This window comes from Hyperoodon ampullatus (genome assembly GCF_949752795.1).
Source record: "Hyperoodon ampullatus genome assembly, chromosome: 5".
Lineage (NCBI taxonomy): Eukaryota > Metazoa > Chordata > Mammalia > Artiodactyla > Ziphiidae > Hyperoodon > Hyperoodon ampullatus.
The window spans coordinates 57,507,372-57,527,391 of NC_136918.1; the positions used below are offsets into that span (position 1 = coordinate 57,507,372).

General features: G+C 39.4%; 1 protein-coding gene across 1 annotated transcript in view; it reads right to left on the minus strand.

Moving 5' to 3' along the window:
- FNDC3B (fibronectin type III domain containing 3B) overlaps window positions 1-20,020 on the minus strand; it is a gene marked incomplete at both ends in the record, with an annotated part of 281,051 nt that overhangs the window by 82,074 nt on the left and 178,957 nt on the right. Inside the window, 2 exons of the mRNA XM_079704135.1 lie at window positions 7,593-7,652; window positions 12,307-12,458. Coding sequence (XP_079560261.1) covers window positions 7,593-7,652; window positions 12,307-12,458 — 212 coding nt within the window. The remainder of the gene's footprint in view (window positions 1-7,592; window positions 7,653-12,306; window positions 12,459-20,020) is intronic.

Consider the following 20,020-nt stretch of genomic DNA (forward strand, 5'->3'; position numbering starts at 1 on the left):
AAAGATTGAGAAGATGTAAAAAATGTTTAACAAAGACCTAGAAGAATTAAAGAACAAACAGAGATGAACAATACAACAACTGAAATGAAAAATATACTAGAAGGAATCAATAGCAGAATAACTGAGGCAGAAGAACGGATAAGTGACCAGGAAGACAGAACGGTGGAATTCACTGCCGCAGAACAGAATAAAGAAAAAAGAATGAAAAGAAATGAATACAGCCTAAGAGACCTCTGGGAAAACATTAAACACACCAAGAGTCGCATCTATAATGCGTCCCAGAAGGAGAAAAGAGAAAGGACCTGAGAAAATATTTGAAGAGATTATAGTCAGAAACATCCCTAACATGGGAGAGCAAATAGCCACCCAAGTCCAGGAAGCACAGGATAAACCCACGGAGAAACATGCCGAGACACAAAGTAATCAAACTGACAAAAATTAAAGACAAAGAAAAATTATTAAAAGCAACAAGGGAAAAATGACAAACAATATACAAGGGAACTCCCATAAGGTTAACTGTGATTTCTCAGCAGAAACTCTACAAGCCAGAAGGGAGTGGCATGACATATTTAAAGTGATAAAAGGGAAGAACCTACAACCAAGATTACTCTACCCAGCAAGGATCTCATTCAGATTCAACAGAGAAATCAAAAGCTTTACAGACAAGCAAAAGCTAAGAGAATTCAGCACCACCAAACCAGCTCTACAACAAATGCTAAAGGAACTTCTCTAAGTGGGAAACACAAGAGAAGAAAAGGACCTACAAAAACAAACCCAAAACAATTAAGAAAATGGTCATAGGAACATATATATCGATAATTACCTTAAACATGAATGGATTAAATATTCCAACCAAAAGACAGGCTTGCTGAATGGATACAAAAACAACACCCATATATGTGCTGTCTACAAGAGACCTACTTCAGACCTGGGGACACAGACAGACTGAAAGTGAGGGGACGGAAAAAGATATTCCATGAAAAAGGAAATCAAAAGAAAGCTGGAGTAGCAATTCTCATATCAGATAGAATAGACTTTAAAATAAAGAATGTTACAAGAGACAAGGAAGGACACAACATAATGATCAATGGATCAATCCAAGAAGAAGATATAACAATTACAAATGCATACACACCCAACATAGGAGTACCTCAACATATAAGGCAACTGCTAACAGCTATAAAAGAGGAAATCGGCAGTAACACAGTAACAGTGGGGGAATTTAACACCTCACTTGCACCAATGGACAGATCATCAAGACAGAAAATTAATAAGGAAACTCAAGCTTTAAATGACACAACAGACCAGGATAGATTTAATTGATATTTATAGGACATTCCATCCAAAAACAACAAAATACACTTTCCTCTCAAGTGTATACAGAACATTCTCCAGGATAGATCACATCTGGGGTCACAAATCAAGCCTCGGTAAATTTAAGAAAATTGAAATCACATCAAGCATCTTTTCTGACCACAATGCTGTGAGAGTAGAAATAAATTACAGGGGGAAAAATGTAAAAAACACAAACACATGGAGGCTAAACAATACGTTACTAAATAACCAAGAGATCACTCAAGAAATCAAAGAGGAAATCAAAAAAATACTTAGAGACAAATGACAATGAAAACACGATGATCTAAAACCTATGGGATGCAGCAAAAGCAGTTCTAAGAGGGAAGTTTATAGCAATACAATCCTACCTCAAGAAATAAGAAAAATCTCAAATAAACAATCTAACCTTACACCTAAAAGAACTAGAGAAAGAAGAACAAACAAAACCCAAAGTTAGCAGAGGGCAAGAAAACATAAAGATCAGAGCAGAAATAAATGAAAAAGAAACAAAGAAAACAATAGCAAAGATCAATAAAACTAAAAGCTGGTTCTTTGAGAAGATAAACAAAATTGATAAACCTTTAGCCAGACTCATCAAAAAAAAGAGGGAGAGGACTCAAATCAATAAAATTAGAAATGAAAAAGGAGAAGTTACAACAGACACTGCAGAAATACAAAGCATCCTGAGAGACTACTACAAGAAACTCTATGCCAATAAAATGGACAATGTGGAAGAAATGGACAAATTTTTAGAAAGGTATAACCTTCCAAGACTGAACCAGGAAGAAACAGAAAATATGAACAGAACAATCACAAGTAATGAAATTGAAACTGTGATTAAAAATCTTCCAACAAACAGAAGTCCATGACCAGATGGCTTCACAGGTGAATTCTATCAAACATTTAGAGAAGAGCTAACACCCACCCTTCTCAAACTCTTCCAAAAAACTGCAGAGGAAGGAACACTCCGAAACTCATTCTACAAGGCCACCATCACCCTGATACCAAAACCAGACAAAGATACTACAAAAAAACAAAATTATAGACCAATATCACTGATGAATATAGATGCAAAAGTCCTCAACAAAATACTAGCAAACAGAATCCAACAACACATTAAAAGGATCATACATCATGATCAAGTGTGATTTATCCCAGGGATGCAAGGGATCTTCACTATATGCAAATCAATGTGATACACCACATTAACAAATTGAAGAATAAAAACCATACGATCATCTCAATAGATGAAGAAAAAGCTTCTGACAAAATTCAACACCCATTTATGATAAAAACTCTCCAGCAAGTGGTCACAGAGGAAACCTACCTCAACATAATAAAGGCTGTATATGACAAACCAACAGCAAACATCATTCTCAATGGTGAAAAACTGAAAGCATTTCCTCTAAGATCAGGAACAAGACAAGGATGTCCACTCTCGCCACTATTATTCTGCATAGTTCTGGAAGTTTTAGCCATGGCAATCAGAGAAGAAAAAGAAATAAAAGGAATCGAAATTGGAAAAGAAGAAGTAAAACTGTCACTGTTTGCAGATGACATGATACTATACATAGAAAATCCTAACAATGCCACCAGAACACTACTAGAGCTAATCAATAAATCTGGTAAAGTAGCAGGATACAAAATTACTGCACAGAAATCTCTTGCATCCCTATACACTAACAACAAAAGATCAGAAAGAAAGTCAGGAAACAATCCCATTCACCACTGCAACAAAAAGAATAAAATACCTAGGAATAAACCTACTTAAGGGGGTAAAAGGTCTGTACTAAGAAAACTATAAGACACTGGTGAAAGAAATCAAAGATGACACAAACAGATGGAGAGATATACCATGTTCTTGGATTGGAAGAATGAATATTGTGAAAATGACGATACTACACAAAGCAATCTACAGGTTCAATGCAATCCCTAACAAATTACCAATGGCATTTTTTACAGAACTAGAACAAAAAACCTTAAAATTTGTATGGAGACACAAAAGACCCCAAATAGCCAAAGCAATCTTGAGGGAAAAAAATGGAGGTGTAGAAATCAGACTCCCTGACTTCAGACTATACTACAAAGCTACAGTAATCAAGACAATATGGTACTGGCACAAAAACAGAAATACAGATCAAGGGAAAGGATAGAAAGCCCAGAGGTAAACCCACACAGCTATGGTCAACTAATCTATGACAAAGGAGGTAAGGATATACAATGGAGAAAAGACAGTCTCTTCAATAAACGGTGCTGGGAAAAGAATGAAATTAGAACACTCCCTAATACCATACACAAAAATAAACCCAAAATGGATTAAAGACCTAAATGTAAGTCCAGACACTATAAAACTTAGAGGTATACATAGGAAGAACAGTCTTTGACATAAATCACAGCAAGATCTTTTTTGACCCACCCCCTAGAGTAACGGAAATAAAAACAAAAATAAACTAATGGGACCTAATGAAACTTAAAAGCTTTTGCACAGCAAAGGAAACTAAAGGAAACTCAGAATGGGAGAAAATATTTGCAAACAAATCAACAGACAAAGGATTAATGTCCAAAATACATAAACAGCTCATGCAGCTCAAAATAAAAAAAAAAACACAACCCAATCAAGAAATGGGCAGAAGACCTAAATAGACATTTCTCCAAAGAAGACATACAGATGGCCAAGAGGCACATGAAACCTGCTCAATATCACTAATTATTAGAGAAATGCAAATCAAAACTGCAATGAGGTATCACCTCACACCGGTTAGAATGGGTATCATCAGAAACTCTACAAACAACAAATGCTGGAGAGGGTGTGGAGAAAAGGGAACCCTCTTGCACTGTTGGTGGGAATGTAAATTGATACAGCCACTATGGAGATTCCTTAAAAAACTAAAAATAGAATTACCGTATGACCTAGCAATCCCACTACTGGGCATATACGCTGGGAAAACCATAATTCAAAAAGATATATGTACAACAATGTTCATTGCAGCACTATTTACAAGAGCCAGACATGGAAGCAACCTAAATATCCATCAACAGATGACTAGATAAAGAAAATGTGGCACACATATACAGTGGAATATTACTCAGCCATAAAAAGGAACAAAATTGGGTTATTTGTAGTCAGGTGGATGGACGTAGAATCTGTCATACAGAGTGAAGTCAGAAAGAAAAACAAATATCGTTGGCTAATGCATATATATGGCATTTTAAAAAATGGTACTGATAAACCTAGTGGCAGGGCAGTAATAAAGATGCAGACATGGAGAACGGAGTTGAGGGCATGGGGGTGAAGGGGAAGCTTGGATGAAATAAGAGAGTAGCACTGACATATATACACTACCAAATGTAAAATGGATGGCTAGTGGGAAGCAGCCGCATAGCACAGGGAGATCAGCTTGGTGCTTTGTGACGACCTAGAGGGGTGGGATAGGGAGGGTGGGGGGCAGGAGGCTCAAGAGGGAGGGGATATGGGGATATATGTATACATATAGCTGATTCACTTTGTTGTACAGTAGAAACTAACACAACATTGTAAAGCATTTATACTCCAATAAAGATGTGGAAAAAACAAAAAACAAAAAGACACATGCACCCTGATGTTCACTGCAGCACTATTTATGATAGCCAGGTCACGGAAGCAACCTAAATGCCCATCAACAGACGAATGGATAAAGAAGATGTGGTGCATATATACAATGGAATATTACTCAGCCATAAAAAGGAATGAAATTGGGTCATTTGTAGAGACGTGGATGGACCTAGAGACTGTCATACAGAGTGAAGTAAGTCAGAAAGAGAAAAACAAATATATTAATTCATGTATGTGGAATCTAGAAAAATGGTACAGATGAACAGGTGTGCAAGGCAGAAATAGACACAGATGTAGAGAACAAACGTATGGACACCAATGGGGGAAAGCGGCAGGGTGGTGGTGGTGGTGGTGTGAATAATAGGGAGATTGGGATTGACATGTATACACTGATGTGTATAAAATAGATAACTAATGAGAACCTGCTGTATAAAAATGTAAAGAAATCAGGATCAAAGAGACGGAGAATTTTCCATCTCTCTGGCCAGCAGAGCACTAGACCAAATAACAGCTGGTGGTTCCTTAGGCTGTTTATGTGTGGTGTCACACAAGTGTCAAATATGTCACAAGGGGGCTTCACTGGTGGCGCAGTGGTTGAGAGTCCACCTGCCAGTGCAGGGGATGCAGGTTCGTGCCCTGGTCCGGGAAGATCCCACATGCCGCGGAGCGGCTGGGCCCATGAACCATGGCCGCTGAGCCTGCGCGTCCAGAGCCTGTGCTCTGCAACAGGAGAGGCCACAACAGTGAGAGGCCTGCGTACCAGAAAAAAAAAATATATATATATATATATATGTGTGTGTGTGTGTGTGTATATATATATATATATATATATATGTCACAAGGGTGGGATCCCCGATGTGTTAGGAGGAAGTCTTGGACCCAAGGCCTCTAGATGGTAACTACCTCATGCTCCTATGTCTTTGGGGAATCCATTAATTATTCCTTTTATCTGTCCAGAAGTTTAAGGTGTTCATAAGATACGTAAAAACAATTAATGAGCAAGTATTCTCAAGTTTACCCTTTGTAAGAGGCGTTAAAAAGATACAAAGGGCAACACAACAGATAGGACAGTAAATAAAGGGCAGACTGTGACATTTAAAAATTTTTTTAAAGTTATTGTCAACTCATGGATGAGCAGAAGAAAATTAATAAAGTAAACCTTTAGTAAAGCAATGACAATGAACAGTAAAAGAGAAAAAAGGAAACACATGTTAACAACGTCTAATGGAGAACATTTACAGGACTCCCTATGTTGTGTTACATTTTCTGGTTTGCTATTAAATCGACCATTTCAAAGAATGGTTAAACTATTACCATCTCAGCTTCACAAGTTATACAAATTTTTTTGTTTGTACAGACGGTGTGAAAAGTTCAATATGTTTGGGCTAAAGCTAATTCACTCAAAATCCAAAAGTTTTGATGCAAATAGGAAAAGATGGTTGCAACAGAGTTCATCTAAACAAAACAATAGCTGAGCAGATATACACTTTATGACTGAATATAAAAACCTTGCTCTTTTATGTATTGCTTTAAACATAGTTTTAAACACTTGTGCAGCTAATAAGATATTATAATCTGAACACACCACTACTTTCCTTACTTTTGTTACTGAGAAAATTGTGGCATGGATTCTCTGTGATTGACCAAAGTTAAAACAGTCAATTGATGGGCAGAACCAGACTAGACCTCAAGCTTCCTAATAATTAACATATGCTCTTCTTGCTAGGCTACCCTGCCTCTACTCCACCACAAAGGGAATGTGTGGTGTGAATTAACCTTTGGAAAGTGTAATAAAGGGTGTGTGCTTGATGCTTGCAATTTTATTACATAATCTTGATATACACATATATAATTGAAGAAAGGAGAATTTGTTGTTTTTCACCCTATTAGATAAAATGAGAATTTCTGATCAAATTAAAAATTAAATAAAATGAAAGTTTAAATTAAAATGAAAATTTAGACGATATTATGGATCACATTCAGATTAAAAAATCTGCCTGTTTGCAGATGGATGTATGGATGTATCTTTGAGTAATCAGATGAGCTCTGTAAACATTTAGATGATACTTTCGTCCTCGCAGGTCTGTGGTTGGCCAGGTCTCTCCCTGAGATCAGCTATCCCTGCCTTCCAGAGCAGTCATGGTAGAGAGTTCAGACTCGGTAGCAAACTATGTGAGTTGTTTCGGCAAACTGCATTAGCTCTTGCTAGAGATAATTTTGATATTTGCATTACTTATTTCAAAACGTATTGCCTTTTAGGTCCAAACTTGAAACATGGGAAGGACTTTATTTAGTCATATTGGCTGAACATATAGTTTACATGGAAGGTCTATAATAACAGATATACCCATGGTAAAAAATGATTGCTTTATAGAAAAAAATATGATATATGAAACCACGCATTCCAACGGATCTTAGAAGACTATGTAAAATAAAAATTACTTCGCAAAAATAATTTTTAAATTCTGTTCAGGGTATCATCTACTTTTCTGTTACCAGAGCACTTCTGTGGACTCCCAATCTCTGTGCTCTCAAGTGTAGGACATCAAGGAATGAATGATGAGCAAAGGTACTGACACTTTTAGTTAGGCAAGTGCTGTTAACCAAACACTTTTAAAAAGGAGCATATTATTTATTTTAGCAATCTGAATTCCCCAATACTCACCTCACATGATAATCGGTTGCTGGTCTAAGATCTTTCAGGTTACATTCTAATTCTTCTCCGCTGCAATGAAAAATCATTTCTTAGTCAATGATACCAGTTTCAAAAATAAAACAGCTTTTGGATTTGGGTCTCACAGTCAGGTACCAACAGCGATTCAAGAACTATTATTTCTACTTCCACCTTAAGTCAGAAATAAGTCAGTCCTGCTTGGTATTATCATTTTTCTGGACTAGTAAATGAGATTCCTTGAAATGGTGTCATTCTGGATCTGGAAAATGGCAAGGCTAACTTGTGAATAAAATTCCAAAATATCTTACCACTTCTTCAAAATGACTACATAAAAATAAGGAAGCAAGCTGAACAGAAAGATACCTAGATAAACGTACGTGTGAATAACAGCACCAGCTGTCAACTGAAGGTGGCTCCCAGACTTGTCCTGGCAAGAACCCCAATAGCTTCAACTTCTCAACTCTCTTCAAGAAACCTCAATCTACTTCCCTCACATATCAATACTAATAAACAGCTCTCTTACAGATGCATGCCAATAAATAGCTCTCTTACACAAAATAAAACCATTTATTTGACCAGAAGCTGCAACAGAACCTTGACTTAATCATAAGGAAACCACCAACATTCCAGAAAATAAGTAATGTTCCCATTAAAAAAATTTTTAAACGTGAGAGGGGTGTGGGGGGGCATAACTGTAATCTTCACAAATGTCAGTATCTACCCAGCCACAAAAAAGAATGAAATTCTGCCATGTGTAACAACACGGATGGACCTGGAGGGTATTATGCTTAGTGAAATAAGTCAGACAAAGACAAACACTGTATGCTAGCACTTATATGTGGTATCTAAAAAATAAAACAGACAAATGAATATAACAAAACAGAAACAGTCTCACAGATATAGAGAACAAACTAGTAGGTACCAGTGGGGAGAGCGAACTGGGGAGGGGCAAGATATGGGTAGGGGATTGAGAAGTACAAACTACTATGTATAAAGTAAATAAGCTACAAGGATGTAATACACAGCACAGGGAATACAGCCAATATTTTATAATAACTTTATTTATATTTTTAATTAATTAATTAATTTTTGACTGTGTTGGGTCTTCGTTGCTGCACGTGGGTTTCCTCTAGTTGCGGCGCGTGGGTTCTCACTGCGGTGGCTTCTCTTGTTGAGGAGCATGGGCTCTAGGCGCGCGGGCTTCAGTAACTGTAGCACATGGGCTCAGTAGCTGTGGCACACGGGCTTAGCTGCTCCGCGGCATGTGGGATCTTCCCGGACCAGGGTTCAAACCCGTGTCCCCTGCATTGGCAGGCGGATTCTTAACTAGTGAGCCACCAGGGAAAGCCTATAATAACTTTAAATGGAGTGTAATCTATAAAAATTTTGAATCACTATGTAGCATACCTGAAACTAATACTGTATGTCAACTATATTTCAAATAAATAAATAAGATTTTTAAAAAGGGCATTGGATAATTCCCAAACGATTTAATCACAGTGAGGCCACCAAACACTGTTGCTTCCCAATGTGCTGGAAGAGGAAGTACATAGCACTACCTTGATGAAAGCCTCCCACAAATGTTAAATCTGCATCTGATCAAGCTCCAGAACTAACTATCCACTTATAAGAAATAAGGGGGAGGAAGATTAAGTTAAAGGATACCACAAATTCAGATTGGTAAAAAAAGTGATTCACTTTTTGCAACTGATCAAGAATTTTTAAAAAGGTGGGAGATACACCTGAAAACTATATTGTATGCCAACTGTACGTCAATAAAATTTTTTAATTAAAATTTAAAATATAAAGTAGCTATTCCATTTCCAAAAAAATAAAGGATGAAAGGGAGACTATTCTAGACTTAAATAGATTTATGAGACCTAACAATCCCATGCAATGAGTAAACTTCATTTGTATTCCCAGAAGAAGAAATCAATATTAAAACACATTTTTGAGACAACTGGGAAAATGTGAATATGACCAAGGTATTAAATGATGCCTGGTATAATTATTGTCAGTTTTCCTAGATGTTAATGACATTGCAGTTACGTAAAAAAATATCTATGTTGATCCATATTGAACTATGTAGGAGTAACTGATGTGTTATCTGTGAGTTGCTACCAAATGCTACAATAACTACAACAACAACAATAATAATAGTAATAAAGGGGATATGATGCAAATGTGGCAAAATCTTGATAATTGTTAAATTTGAGTGATGGTTATCTGGGGGTTCATTGTAGTATCTTCTCTATGTTTCTGTATGTTTGAAATTTAGCCATAGCCATAATTAAAAAAAATTTTTTTAACTTATTGCCCTGCTAGTGACATTTAACATGTTTGTTTTTGAAAAAGTATGTATACATGTCAGTTTTCATTATTAAAACAGAAGATTGGGAAAAAAAAAGTCAGTGTGATAAAGGACAATGAAATACTGTGGAAGTGCTCCAAATTAAAGAAAGCTACAGAGACATGACAACCAACTGCTGTATCTGACCCTAGAATGGATCTTGTCCTACAAGGGGAAGAAAAATGCTACCGAAGACATTATTTAATCAACTGACAAAACTGGAATGTGGACGATAGATTGGATAAAAGTATGGTATTGATGTAAAGTCATGAAGTAATGGTATTGTAGCTATTTAAGAAAACATCTTAGGAAACACCCTGCAGTATTTAGCAGTAAAGGACCATGATGTATAAAACTAATAGGAAAAGATTAAGAGAGAAAAGGCAAGAGAGAAAATCAAATAGTAAAGCAAATAGGGTAAAAAGTTAATAATATGTGAATCTGGGTAAAGGATATGCACATATTCCTTGATCTCTTTATTTCTGTAACACTTTATAAGTTTGAAATTATTTAAATAAAAATACTTTTTTAAAGTTGCAAACTGGAGGCCAATGTCCACACCCTGCATGCAGTTATGTTGTTTGGCTTGCACTTTATCTTTGAAGTTTTTTGAATTTGCTGAATTAGTTTAACATTAGGAAGGTTTACATAACAATTCAGATTTTTAGCATTTCCTTTAAAAAAAATTCCAAGGAATCAGCAAATCCAGGCCTACATTCCCTTATGCAACAACCTACTTTAGGTGACTGCCAGCTGCTCCTTTCTTTTTTTTTTTTTTTTTTTGCAGTACGCAGGCCTCTCACTGTTGTGGCCTCTCCCGCTGCGGAGCACAGGCTCCGGACGCGCAGGCTCAGCGGCCATGGCTCACGGGCCCAGCCGCTCCGCGGCATGTGGGATCTTCCCGGACCGGGGCACGAACCCGTGTCCCCTGCATCGGCAGGCGGACTCCCAACCACTGCGCCACCAGGGAAGCCCCAGTTGCTCCTTTCTTGATGAAGACAGGAGTGTTCCCGTTCACCTTCACCGTTCACCTCATTCCCAAGCTTCATACTTCCTCACTTATGTTACCTGCCTGCCTCACTGGGCACTTGGGACTCTAGCTCCTGCCACCAATGACCATCATGCATTGATAGAATCTAAGTGTTTCTTGGTGGGCTGGGGGAAATGGTGCTCTATATTTTGCTAAGGTCACTACCAATTCTGACTTTTCAAAATAGAACCCAATGGTTGTGAGCCAGAGGAAGGGGTTAGGACTACATTCTAAGCACAGTGAAAAAGCACTGTAGTGTTCCCACAGGGGGGTGACTTGGCCTGACTTCTGTTTTTGCAGCGTGGAGGCTGGATGGGAGGAGAGCAAGAGTGGGTGCTGGAGGAGCCTGAGGAGACTCTTGTAGGAGTCCAGGAAGAGAGGACAGAGCCCTACGGGGCGGCAACAGGAGAGAGTGACTAAAGGGCTTCCCTCTGTCTCTCTTTCCCCCTTTTCTTTGTCCAGAAAAAGACAAGTCCCTGGAGCAAGTTAAGAATTAGGAATGGGGCTAGGGAGATGCGAGGTCTGCAGCAGGGAAACAGAAGAGAAAAGCAGCTTCTCTGGCAGAGGAAGAGGTGGGCTTTGTGTGACCATGTTACACTGGGCTTGGGCAGTAGTTCCCAGGGCCAGTCACAGAGAGGTCAAACAAGTAGTTAGAACAAGATGACTTCTGATTTCCTACTCTGCAAATCTGAGCAGTGCCAGCAATTACAAAAGAGAAAAGATTTGACCCTAAAAATTTTTTACCACATTTAGAACACAGCTATAAATCACTTAAATGGTTAATATCTGAGAGTCCATAAAGTGGAAGGGGATAATCCCTAATTCGGTGTGCTAAACTTCTGACGATTTAAGATAGCCTCCGAATGAAAAGCTTTTCTGCAGACTGGAAAACTACTGTAGAGGATAAGAAGGAGGGTGAAATGGAAACCACATTGTAGAATTTTGAAAAACAAGACTAGCACAAGGTCTGGGCCTAAAAAGAGGTGATCATAGAAGTGCATGATATATGTAAAAACTAAAAGGCATGCTCACTTTTTGCTCTGACAACATTAATGGAAAATTTTCTTTAGTACTACACTGGCAAGCTAACATAACCAAGTGACATATTTGACCAACACAAAATAGCTGTATAAAAGTCATTTCTGATTAGCAATTACTCTGGACAAAGTTAACTCTTGACATTACAATTATCACTAATTCTTAAAAAGAACTATTTAAAGGAAAATTTGCAAAGCCATTAAATTTTTCCTTTGTTTTTTATTCTCCTTAGTAACACCAATTTCACAGGTTGGCAGCTGAGAAAAACACATGGAAATATACGCTACCTGTAAATTATCTTGTATTTTCCATCTCGTCCTTTGTCTGACAGAGCAACCTCATAGCTGTAGGGGAAGGAAAGACCACTGTGGGGTCCACACGAAAGTCCAACAGGGGGAGCCCAGGACAACACAACCGTTCTTGCCTGAATATTAGAAACCTGAGGAAGAAAAACATGAATCAGACACTACACTTCTCCCCATAACATTTTGTGATTGTTAGTAGTAGCATTAAAATGGCTCAGATTTAACTCAAGAAAAACAAATTTATTTTAATTACCAAAAAAACCCCCCACCCATCCTATATGGCATTCTTTTGTCAAAGTCCTGATGTCCAAACTACAGCTCCTAAAACATCTGTCCTTATTATGCAAACTTATGTCCAAGTCTGATGCAATTCACACTTGGTCCTCCAGAAAGTAAAAATAATGTCACGTTTGAGAATTTTTCTAAAGGTAAAAAGTTGAACGTGATACTTCAATAATCCCCATGATGGCCATCATATTATGTGGAAGCAACCCACATCCACAGGTACTTTCCAGCGGCCTCCAAGCTTTGCTTGATGTCGAACTCTCCTGCAAAGCCGAGGCCTTTCAAACCACGCTCCCCAAAGTCCTGCAGGTTCCTGGGAAAACCCAGTACGGGGCGGGGGGTGGTGGAAACGGAACCATGGCCCAGGCTGACAGGTGGCAGAAATATGTGTGGAGATGTTTCACCTCTCTAGGCTCTGCTTTTATCTTTCGCTTTAGCCTCCGCTCAAGGCTTCATTTGAACAAAGGAGTCTGGGACTCTCAACGCCCCAACTTTTCCCTCTTATTTAGGGCTTCTCTGAAGCACGTTCTTACACTATCTCCCAGGCATCCTCGGCAGGACTGAGCCCCAGCTGCGCGCAGCTGTAACCTGCTCATTAACAGGCCCTGTATTGGCTTCTCCTCTGCAATCTCACGTCTCTACTCTAACCGTGCTTCCTGGGGCACCTCCCCACTTACACCATTTGCCTTCCAATCTTTGTTTCAGAGTCTGTTTCTGGAGAAACCTAATCTAATGCAGTCTAATTCTTTAAAATAAATCTGTCAATGTATTTTAATGTTCTAATTTTCTAAAGTTTATTTTGTTGCTCTCTAGATATTGGTCTGGATAACATTAAAACAAAATGAGAGTTAAAACATACATTAAAGCATAATGTTCATACAAGACTTTATAGCTGTAGATTAGAGTAGGCTGTGGATGGAGATGTCTAAACTACTAAGTCTCTTTTTTTCTTCTATTTTTGTCACTATCTGATCTAAATAAAGGGTATTAAAATATAAGCTAATTTAAAAGCATGAATTTAATATGGAAATGAATACTGAGTTTCCCTTTTCAGTCTATCATGCATTCCATTTTGAGCAGAGATCCCTCCATATCATTTCTGTTCCATATAGATACAGCATCATTATATATTTAACCAATTATTTAGTCAAACTCCTACTCATCCTTCAAGACCCTAGGCTGGCCTCACTACCCCCAAGTAGCCTTCCCTGAAATATCCTATCATCTCTCTGTTCCACAGCACCTTGCTGCTATCTCTACTCATTGCTAATCATGTTAATAGCATTTGCCTACCTTCCCCACTGGACCGTGTGACTCCCTAAGGAAAAGGCCTAAGTCACATTCAACTGTGAGTAGTGGCTGCCTAGTAAATGTTGAATGAAAAATAAAAATCAAAGGGAATAAGACAGTCTGAGTTTCTGATACAGGTAACACAGTGGATGGCAGACCAGCATTACACATCTTTAAAAAAAACCTGGAGAGACGCTGTTACAGAATTGAACTCGACCCTTCTTGCTATGGCTCCAGACTAGCAGCAACTCTTCTGCCTACTCCTCCTGTGACGGCTGTGACCCCCCTTCAGCATGCCGTCCCCTTGCATGCCCCTGAGACTTAGCTCTGGACTTTTCCACTTTCCTGCCCTTAACAAACTTCCTTTGGACCCAGTTCAAATGCTGCCTTTGCTTATTCGTTTAATCCTCATACCTTAACTTGTGAGGGGCTGTGGACACAAAGGTGATTAAGATATGACCTCTGCCTGATGAAGAGATGCGTGAGGGGCCTCACGGCAGATACACTGAGCACAGAGGGGCCCATGGCAGCTTGAAGCCAATTCAGGAAAAGTTTCTGTACGGTGCTGCCTGACTCCCTGCTCAGGATCAGCAACTGTTTTCTTTGTGCTCCAACCACATTGTGCGGGCACCTGTATTTGACACTCATTTCATTATACTCTGCTTTACCTGGTTATCTGTGTGTTGTTCCCCTGATTAGATTTTAAGGCAGCATTTCTACCACATACACCATTGTATTTGCTGAATTCCTTCACACACCATTAATGAGTAATCTTGAGATACTGGATATTATATTTGATTTTTAACTTAAAACAAGATATTTTGCTATGAAGAGTTCAGTTTATAATTTAAAAAGATGCTGATTAGGTACAGAGGAACATTCAACTGAGGTAATACGTGGCCCAATTCCAAGAGCACAGTGTGTAGTAACACTGATTCTATGAATGGTGGTGTGAAATAACACCACATCTCAAAATAGCTCAGTCAAATGCTAGCACTTTAGATACTGAACAGGTATCCATAAATTCACATCCTTTTAAACTCTACTTTTTTCATCAGCTATTAAGAGTTCTTAATAAGAGTTCTTATCACAAGAAGAAAATTTTTTCTTTTTTTCTTTCTTTATATTGCATCTATATGAGATGACGGATGTTAGCTGCACCTGTTGTGATAATCATTTTATGATATACGTAAATCAAACCAAAAAAAAAAAAAAGAATTTACTGTCTTTCCTTTAGGACTTGGTTAAATTATTACTTAACTCAACAGTGATGTACAACACCTGAAGCATCAACTAAAATAACGCTCACCTTTCCCCGAGGTTCCCTGAGCAAGCCTTAGGAAGGCCAACTGTCATCTGAACACAGAGCTCTGTGCAAGTGCATCCTTCCCATCAGCCAGCCTATCAGAAGTGCACTTGGAGAACTCAGCATCATTTTCAAAGGACGGCAGCTTCTGGGAATTCTTTCCTGGATCTGAGCAGCCTGCCACCTAGATTACTACCAGAGTTGAGAGGCCCGTTCCCTCCTGTGCTCCCCGCTCCCTCCCTCCCTCTCACTGACTCCTGGGCCTCAGGTTTCCTTTCTTCAGGCATTGGAATTCTGAAAGAGTGCTTTGTCTCTGTTAGAACTTGGAACTCACTTCCACTCCAAGGTTGATGCCAGGAAATTACACGGTGCCTTTCAAGAGAGTGTCATGTAAAGGGGAATCCTCAGCAGTAGATACCGTTAAGCCAAGCATCCAGGGAGGTGATAACTTTAATGAGAGATTCAGAACTCTGGGAACTAGGCTGGGTTCAAGCCTACTTCAGAGCGACAGCATTCGTACACAAGCTTCACCTTCATTCATTCAGTCTCTCTCTCTCTCTCTGGTGAAACTTTCTCACCAGTGGTGACCACTGAACTGAAATGGGGCATGGCTAACCTGACCATCACAGTGACTGTCATGGCTGGGATCCAAAAAAGGAAGTTTAGAAGCCATAAAACTAACTGACTTGCTGATGCTTAACGATTCTACCATAAACAGAAATCAATCTCCTTTGTAATGGTGATAAAAGTGGTGATTTTTAGTTACAAAGTTATTGGACAAGATCCAACGTGACATTTGTTTCAGCACTAGTGTTAAGTCTGCATAGAAATTACTTAAACTGCTTTGAAGTATCTTTGAAGGACTCATAAAACCATCTACTTCTAAATGATTACACACTGAGTAGAAGTCATTTTTGTCTATGTATTGATTAAATATAGATTTGAACTTGAGAACAGCTGCTAGTTAAAAGCATATATATATGCATACACATATTCGCAAATGATAAGACTGCATTATCTTGTACCTATTTCGTATGTAATCCTTAGCTCTCTTTCTCCTTTCCCCTTTCTCTCCTGTTCATCCCAGTATTTTAATACTATTCTGTGAAATTTTACTGTCTTAATTTTCAGACTATCTTATATGCAAATGATATTCATTATTTGGATCAAAAACACCATTTACTCTCATAAAGTTACTAAATTGTTACTCTCGTGTTCAAAAATATTTCTATGTAAGTTAGTAGCTTCTAAATTTGGTCTGTCTTTGGATTTAACTATGTGGGAGGTCTGCTGATCCAATTTAGGGAGTATGTTAAGAAAATATTACCATAGAAATATTGGCTTCACTTCTAAAGTACCATCATGAAAAATAATAACATAAAGGAAAATTTAAAAGGAAAAGGTCAAAGAGAACATTATTCAAAGAAGTGGATGCTCTGATCTAGGAATTTCAGAATCATCTGTTACTATAATTCCTTTAGTGCTAAGAACTTCACATCTGTTTCCAGATCTACTGCTGTTTATGATTCAAGGGATTGCTTCTTGCAGGGACAGTTGTTCTTCTTAGGTCAGTTTACTCACTTCTGGAGCCAACAAGTCAATTGTTTCTACAAGCTGAACATTAGCGGATAGAAACAATGCAGAACCACAATTCCAAGTTACATTTATTTACATCCTGAAAATAAACAGCCCAGTATGTGGGAGACTTCATCTAGCACCACCATCAGAGCAGATTAAACCACATGAGGTTGGAGCTGGCTGGTACTAGCAGAGGTTAATCCGTAAACCCCTTAGAATCATATCAGCTTAGTTCTCTGGTACAGCAGTGGCTGTGTGAGCACAGTCCCCAAGGCACCTAATTGTTACAGTCTCGGGACAAAAACCTTGTATATTTGTACCCTGTTTTATTTAATGGCTAAGTATTTGGATATTTATAGTATCTGGGTTTCTGAAGAGTAAGTGACTTGCTTGATTCAGGTGCCCAAAGTCCTAGAAAGATGACTGGGATCTACAAGTCCTCAGTAATGTTTCTAACACCTAAAACAAACCATCCGTAAAACCTTGAAGAAAAGTATATGTGTTTTATTTGGAGGTGTTACCAGATGCAGCTGAAAGAAAAAAAAATTTACAACAGCAATCCTTTAGACAATTGTGTGCCGAACTTTCTGCAGCTGTTTCTTTTCCTAGAAGATGAACAGCCCCTCCTTCCCATTTCAGAGTATAGCAGGGAGTTTCCCTTTTGCCTAATGATATGCTAAAAACTCTAGGAAAATACTCCATTCCAAGGACTCTATAAATAGCATACAATTTACTTTTCAGATAGTCCCACATGGTATTTATTATCCGACCTTTCAAAGGTAAGGAAACTGTGGCTCAGGGTCACAGAGCCAGTTAATGGCCACGCTGGGCTCCAACTCACAGGACCCTCCTCTGCACGCTGCTGCCTTGCACTCTGGCTCCCAGCCGCGCCCACATCCCACCAGGCTGGCTGAGCCTCGTGCGATGCTGGCCAGCCGTCAGGTATCTGTCTCACCTGGCAGAACCTCACTACAGCCACTGCAGGCTGCCACGCATTTATTTACCAAATACATGTTAAGGGTTCACAGTGTGCCAAGGGCAGTGCTAGGTACTAGAACCACAAAGATAAATAAGGCACAACCACGAGTATGAGATTCAGGCAGAGGGGGGAGGAGAGGAAAGAAGGGAGAATAATGGTGTGAAGAACGAACAGGGCTGGGAAGGACGGGTGGACTGTCATCCAGCAGAGGAGGTTTTTGTGGGGACCAGGGGTTGGTATGGTGGGCAGAGTAATGTCCAACCCCCAAGATGTCCGCATCCCAATCCCCGGAACCTACAAGGTAAAAAGAGACTCTGCAGATGTGATTAAGTGAAGGATCTTGTGAAGCAGGGACTACCCTGGATTATCCGGGTGGGCCTGATATAGTAACAAGTATGAGTAACAGGTCTTTGTAAGTAAAAGAGGGAGGCAGGAAAGTCAGAGAAGGAGATACGAGAGTGGAAGGGGTCGTGGGCCAAGGAATGCAGGCAGCCTCTAGAAGCTGGAAAGGGTGAGAAAACAGATTTGCCCCCAGAGCCTCCAGAAAGGAATGTAGCCCAGGCGATACCTTGATTTTAGCCAAGTGAGACTCATTTTGGACTTTCTGACCTCTCAGATGACAATCTGACTATATTACACCTAACATCGTGACTATTTACACAAAACCCTGTCTACCCCGCTCTAAAACCTGTAAAGAGCTAAGCACTTAATAAATGCTGAATCAGGAGGAAAGGACCAATACATATAAATATTGCTTTTATCTTTCTAGAGCCACATGATCCTCAGAAACAGACTTTATCACTTCTGCAGTATAACTCAAGAAAAACACCGTGTGTGTGTACACGGGACAGAGACCAGACGATGAAGTTGTCTGACTACATCCGGGATAGTCAACTAAGCTGCTGCTCTGCCTTCTCACGCTGACTATGACTTCTGTGTGTCCCTCATGGGTTCTTCTTGCTGCTGCACTATAAATGTAAGCCTGTTTCATGATTCTGCCCTCAAGCCTTCTCTAAACTCTCCCTATGCTCTACCCCATCCCCAAAGCTATCATCCACTCCTACGACTCCAATGGTCACTCCGATGCATGTGCTCTCCCCAGGTATATCTTGTTGCCCTCTCTCCACAGCACTGATCTAGCAGGCACACTCAACCACCCACTTATTCGTCTTCCTGGATACCCTGCTAGTAAAACAAATTCCACATGTCTAAGAATGGCACTGAAGATACCAAGAGGACACAGACACGAACCTATTCTAGAGGAACTCACAGATTAGCGGGAAAGACACAAACACAAGTAAATGGAGTACAGTGTATTAAATACATGCAGAGCACAGTGAAGCTGTAGTACCACATGTAGTACCAGTGGTACCAAATACCGTGAGGAGTATCCCAGTTGATGGGACAGAAATCAGGGCAGCCTGCCCAGAGGAAGCAACTCCTGAAAGGCGTCATCTGAGCCTGAAAGACCAGTTAACCCGTGACACCTGATAGCCAGTAGGCTGTAATGCCTGACTGATTTCGCTCTAGAATGGCTCTAGTATCCATCCTCTCCTTGCCATACCTGATGCCACCGCCCTAACTCTGATTCCCACAGCCTCTCGCCAGCCCTACAATAACAGATGCCAGACATTTGTCTCCCTGGGTCCATGCCCTTCTCACTGCAATGCACCTGCCGGCTGTCTGATCCTCCTGAAAGTACAGTCCTGATTATAAGAAACATAACTTCTTTGCTCATAAACTCTCAATGGCAACCCGCTCCTTACCAGATCAAGTACGGACTCCCCAACCCAGCATCAACACCCTACGCTTCTGCAAGTGCCCTACTGCACCCGTAGTCCAGCACACCTCATGTTTTTAGGTTTAGTCAAACTCAACTATGTGCCCTGAGGCATGTTTGGACCCTTCTGTTAAAAAGCCTCAGTATCTGAAACACATGAAGAATCAAGGTTTTCCAATTCAGCTAGAAAACACTCCAAAGAACTTTGGCTCTCTAAACTCAGATGAAAGGCTGAATCAACATTTGGAATTTTTCACTTGAATTTCAAAGCATCTGGCAAAATCAAACTTAAAACCTCACAATATCACTACTCCCACCAACTTTTTTCCTTGCCATTACGCTTTGGACTTATTTTACTCAGCTAATATTTATGTACCTTTTTGAAATTTACCTGGAAAAATACTTTGAGTTACTGAGGTTTTCAAAAATTATTATTATTACATTTACCCAGGTAAAGGGAAATTACCAAAAGAAAACT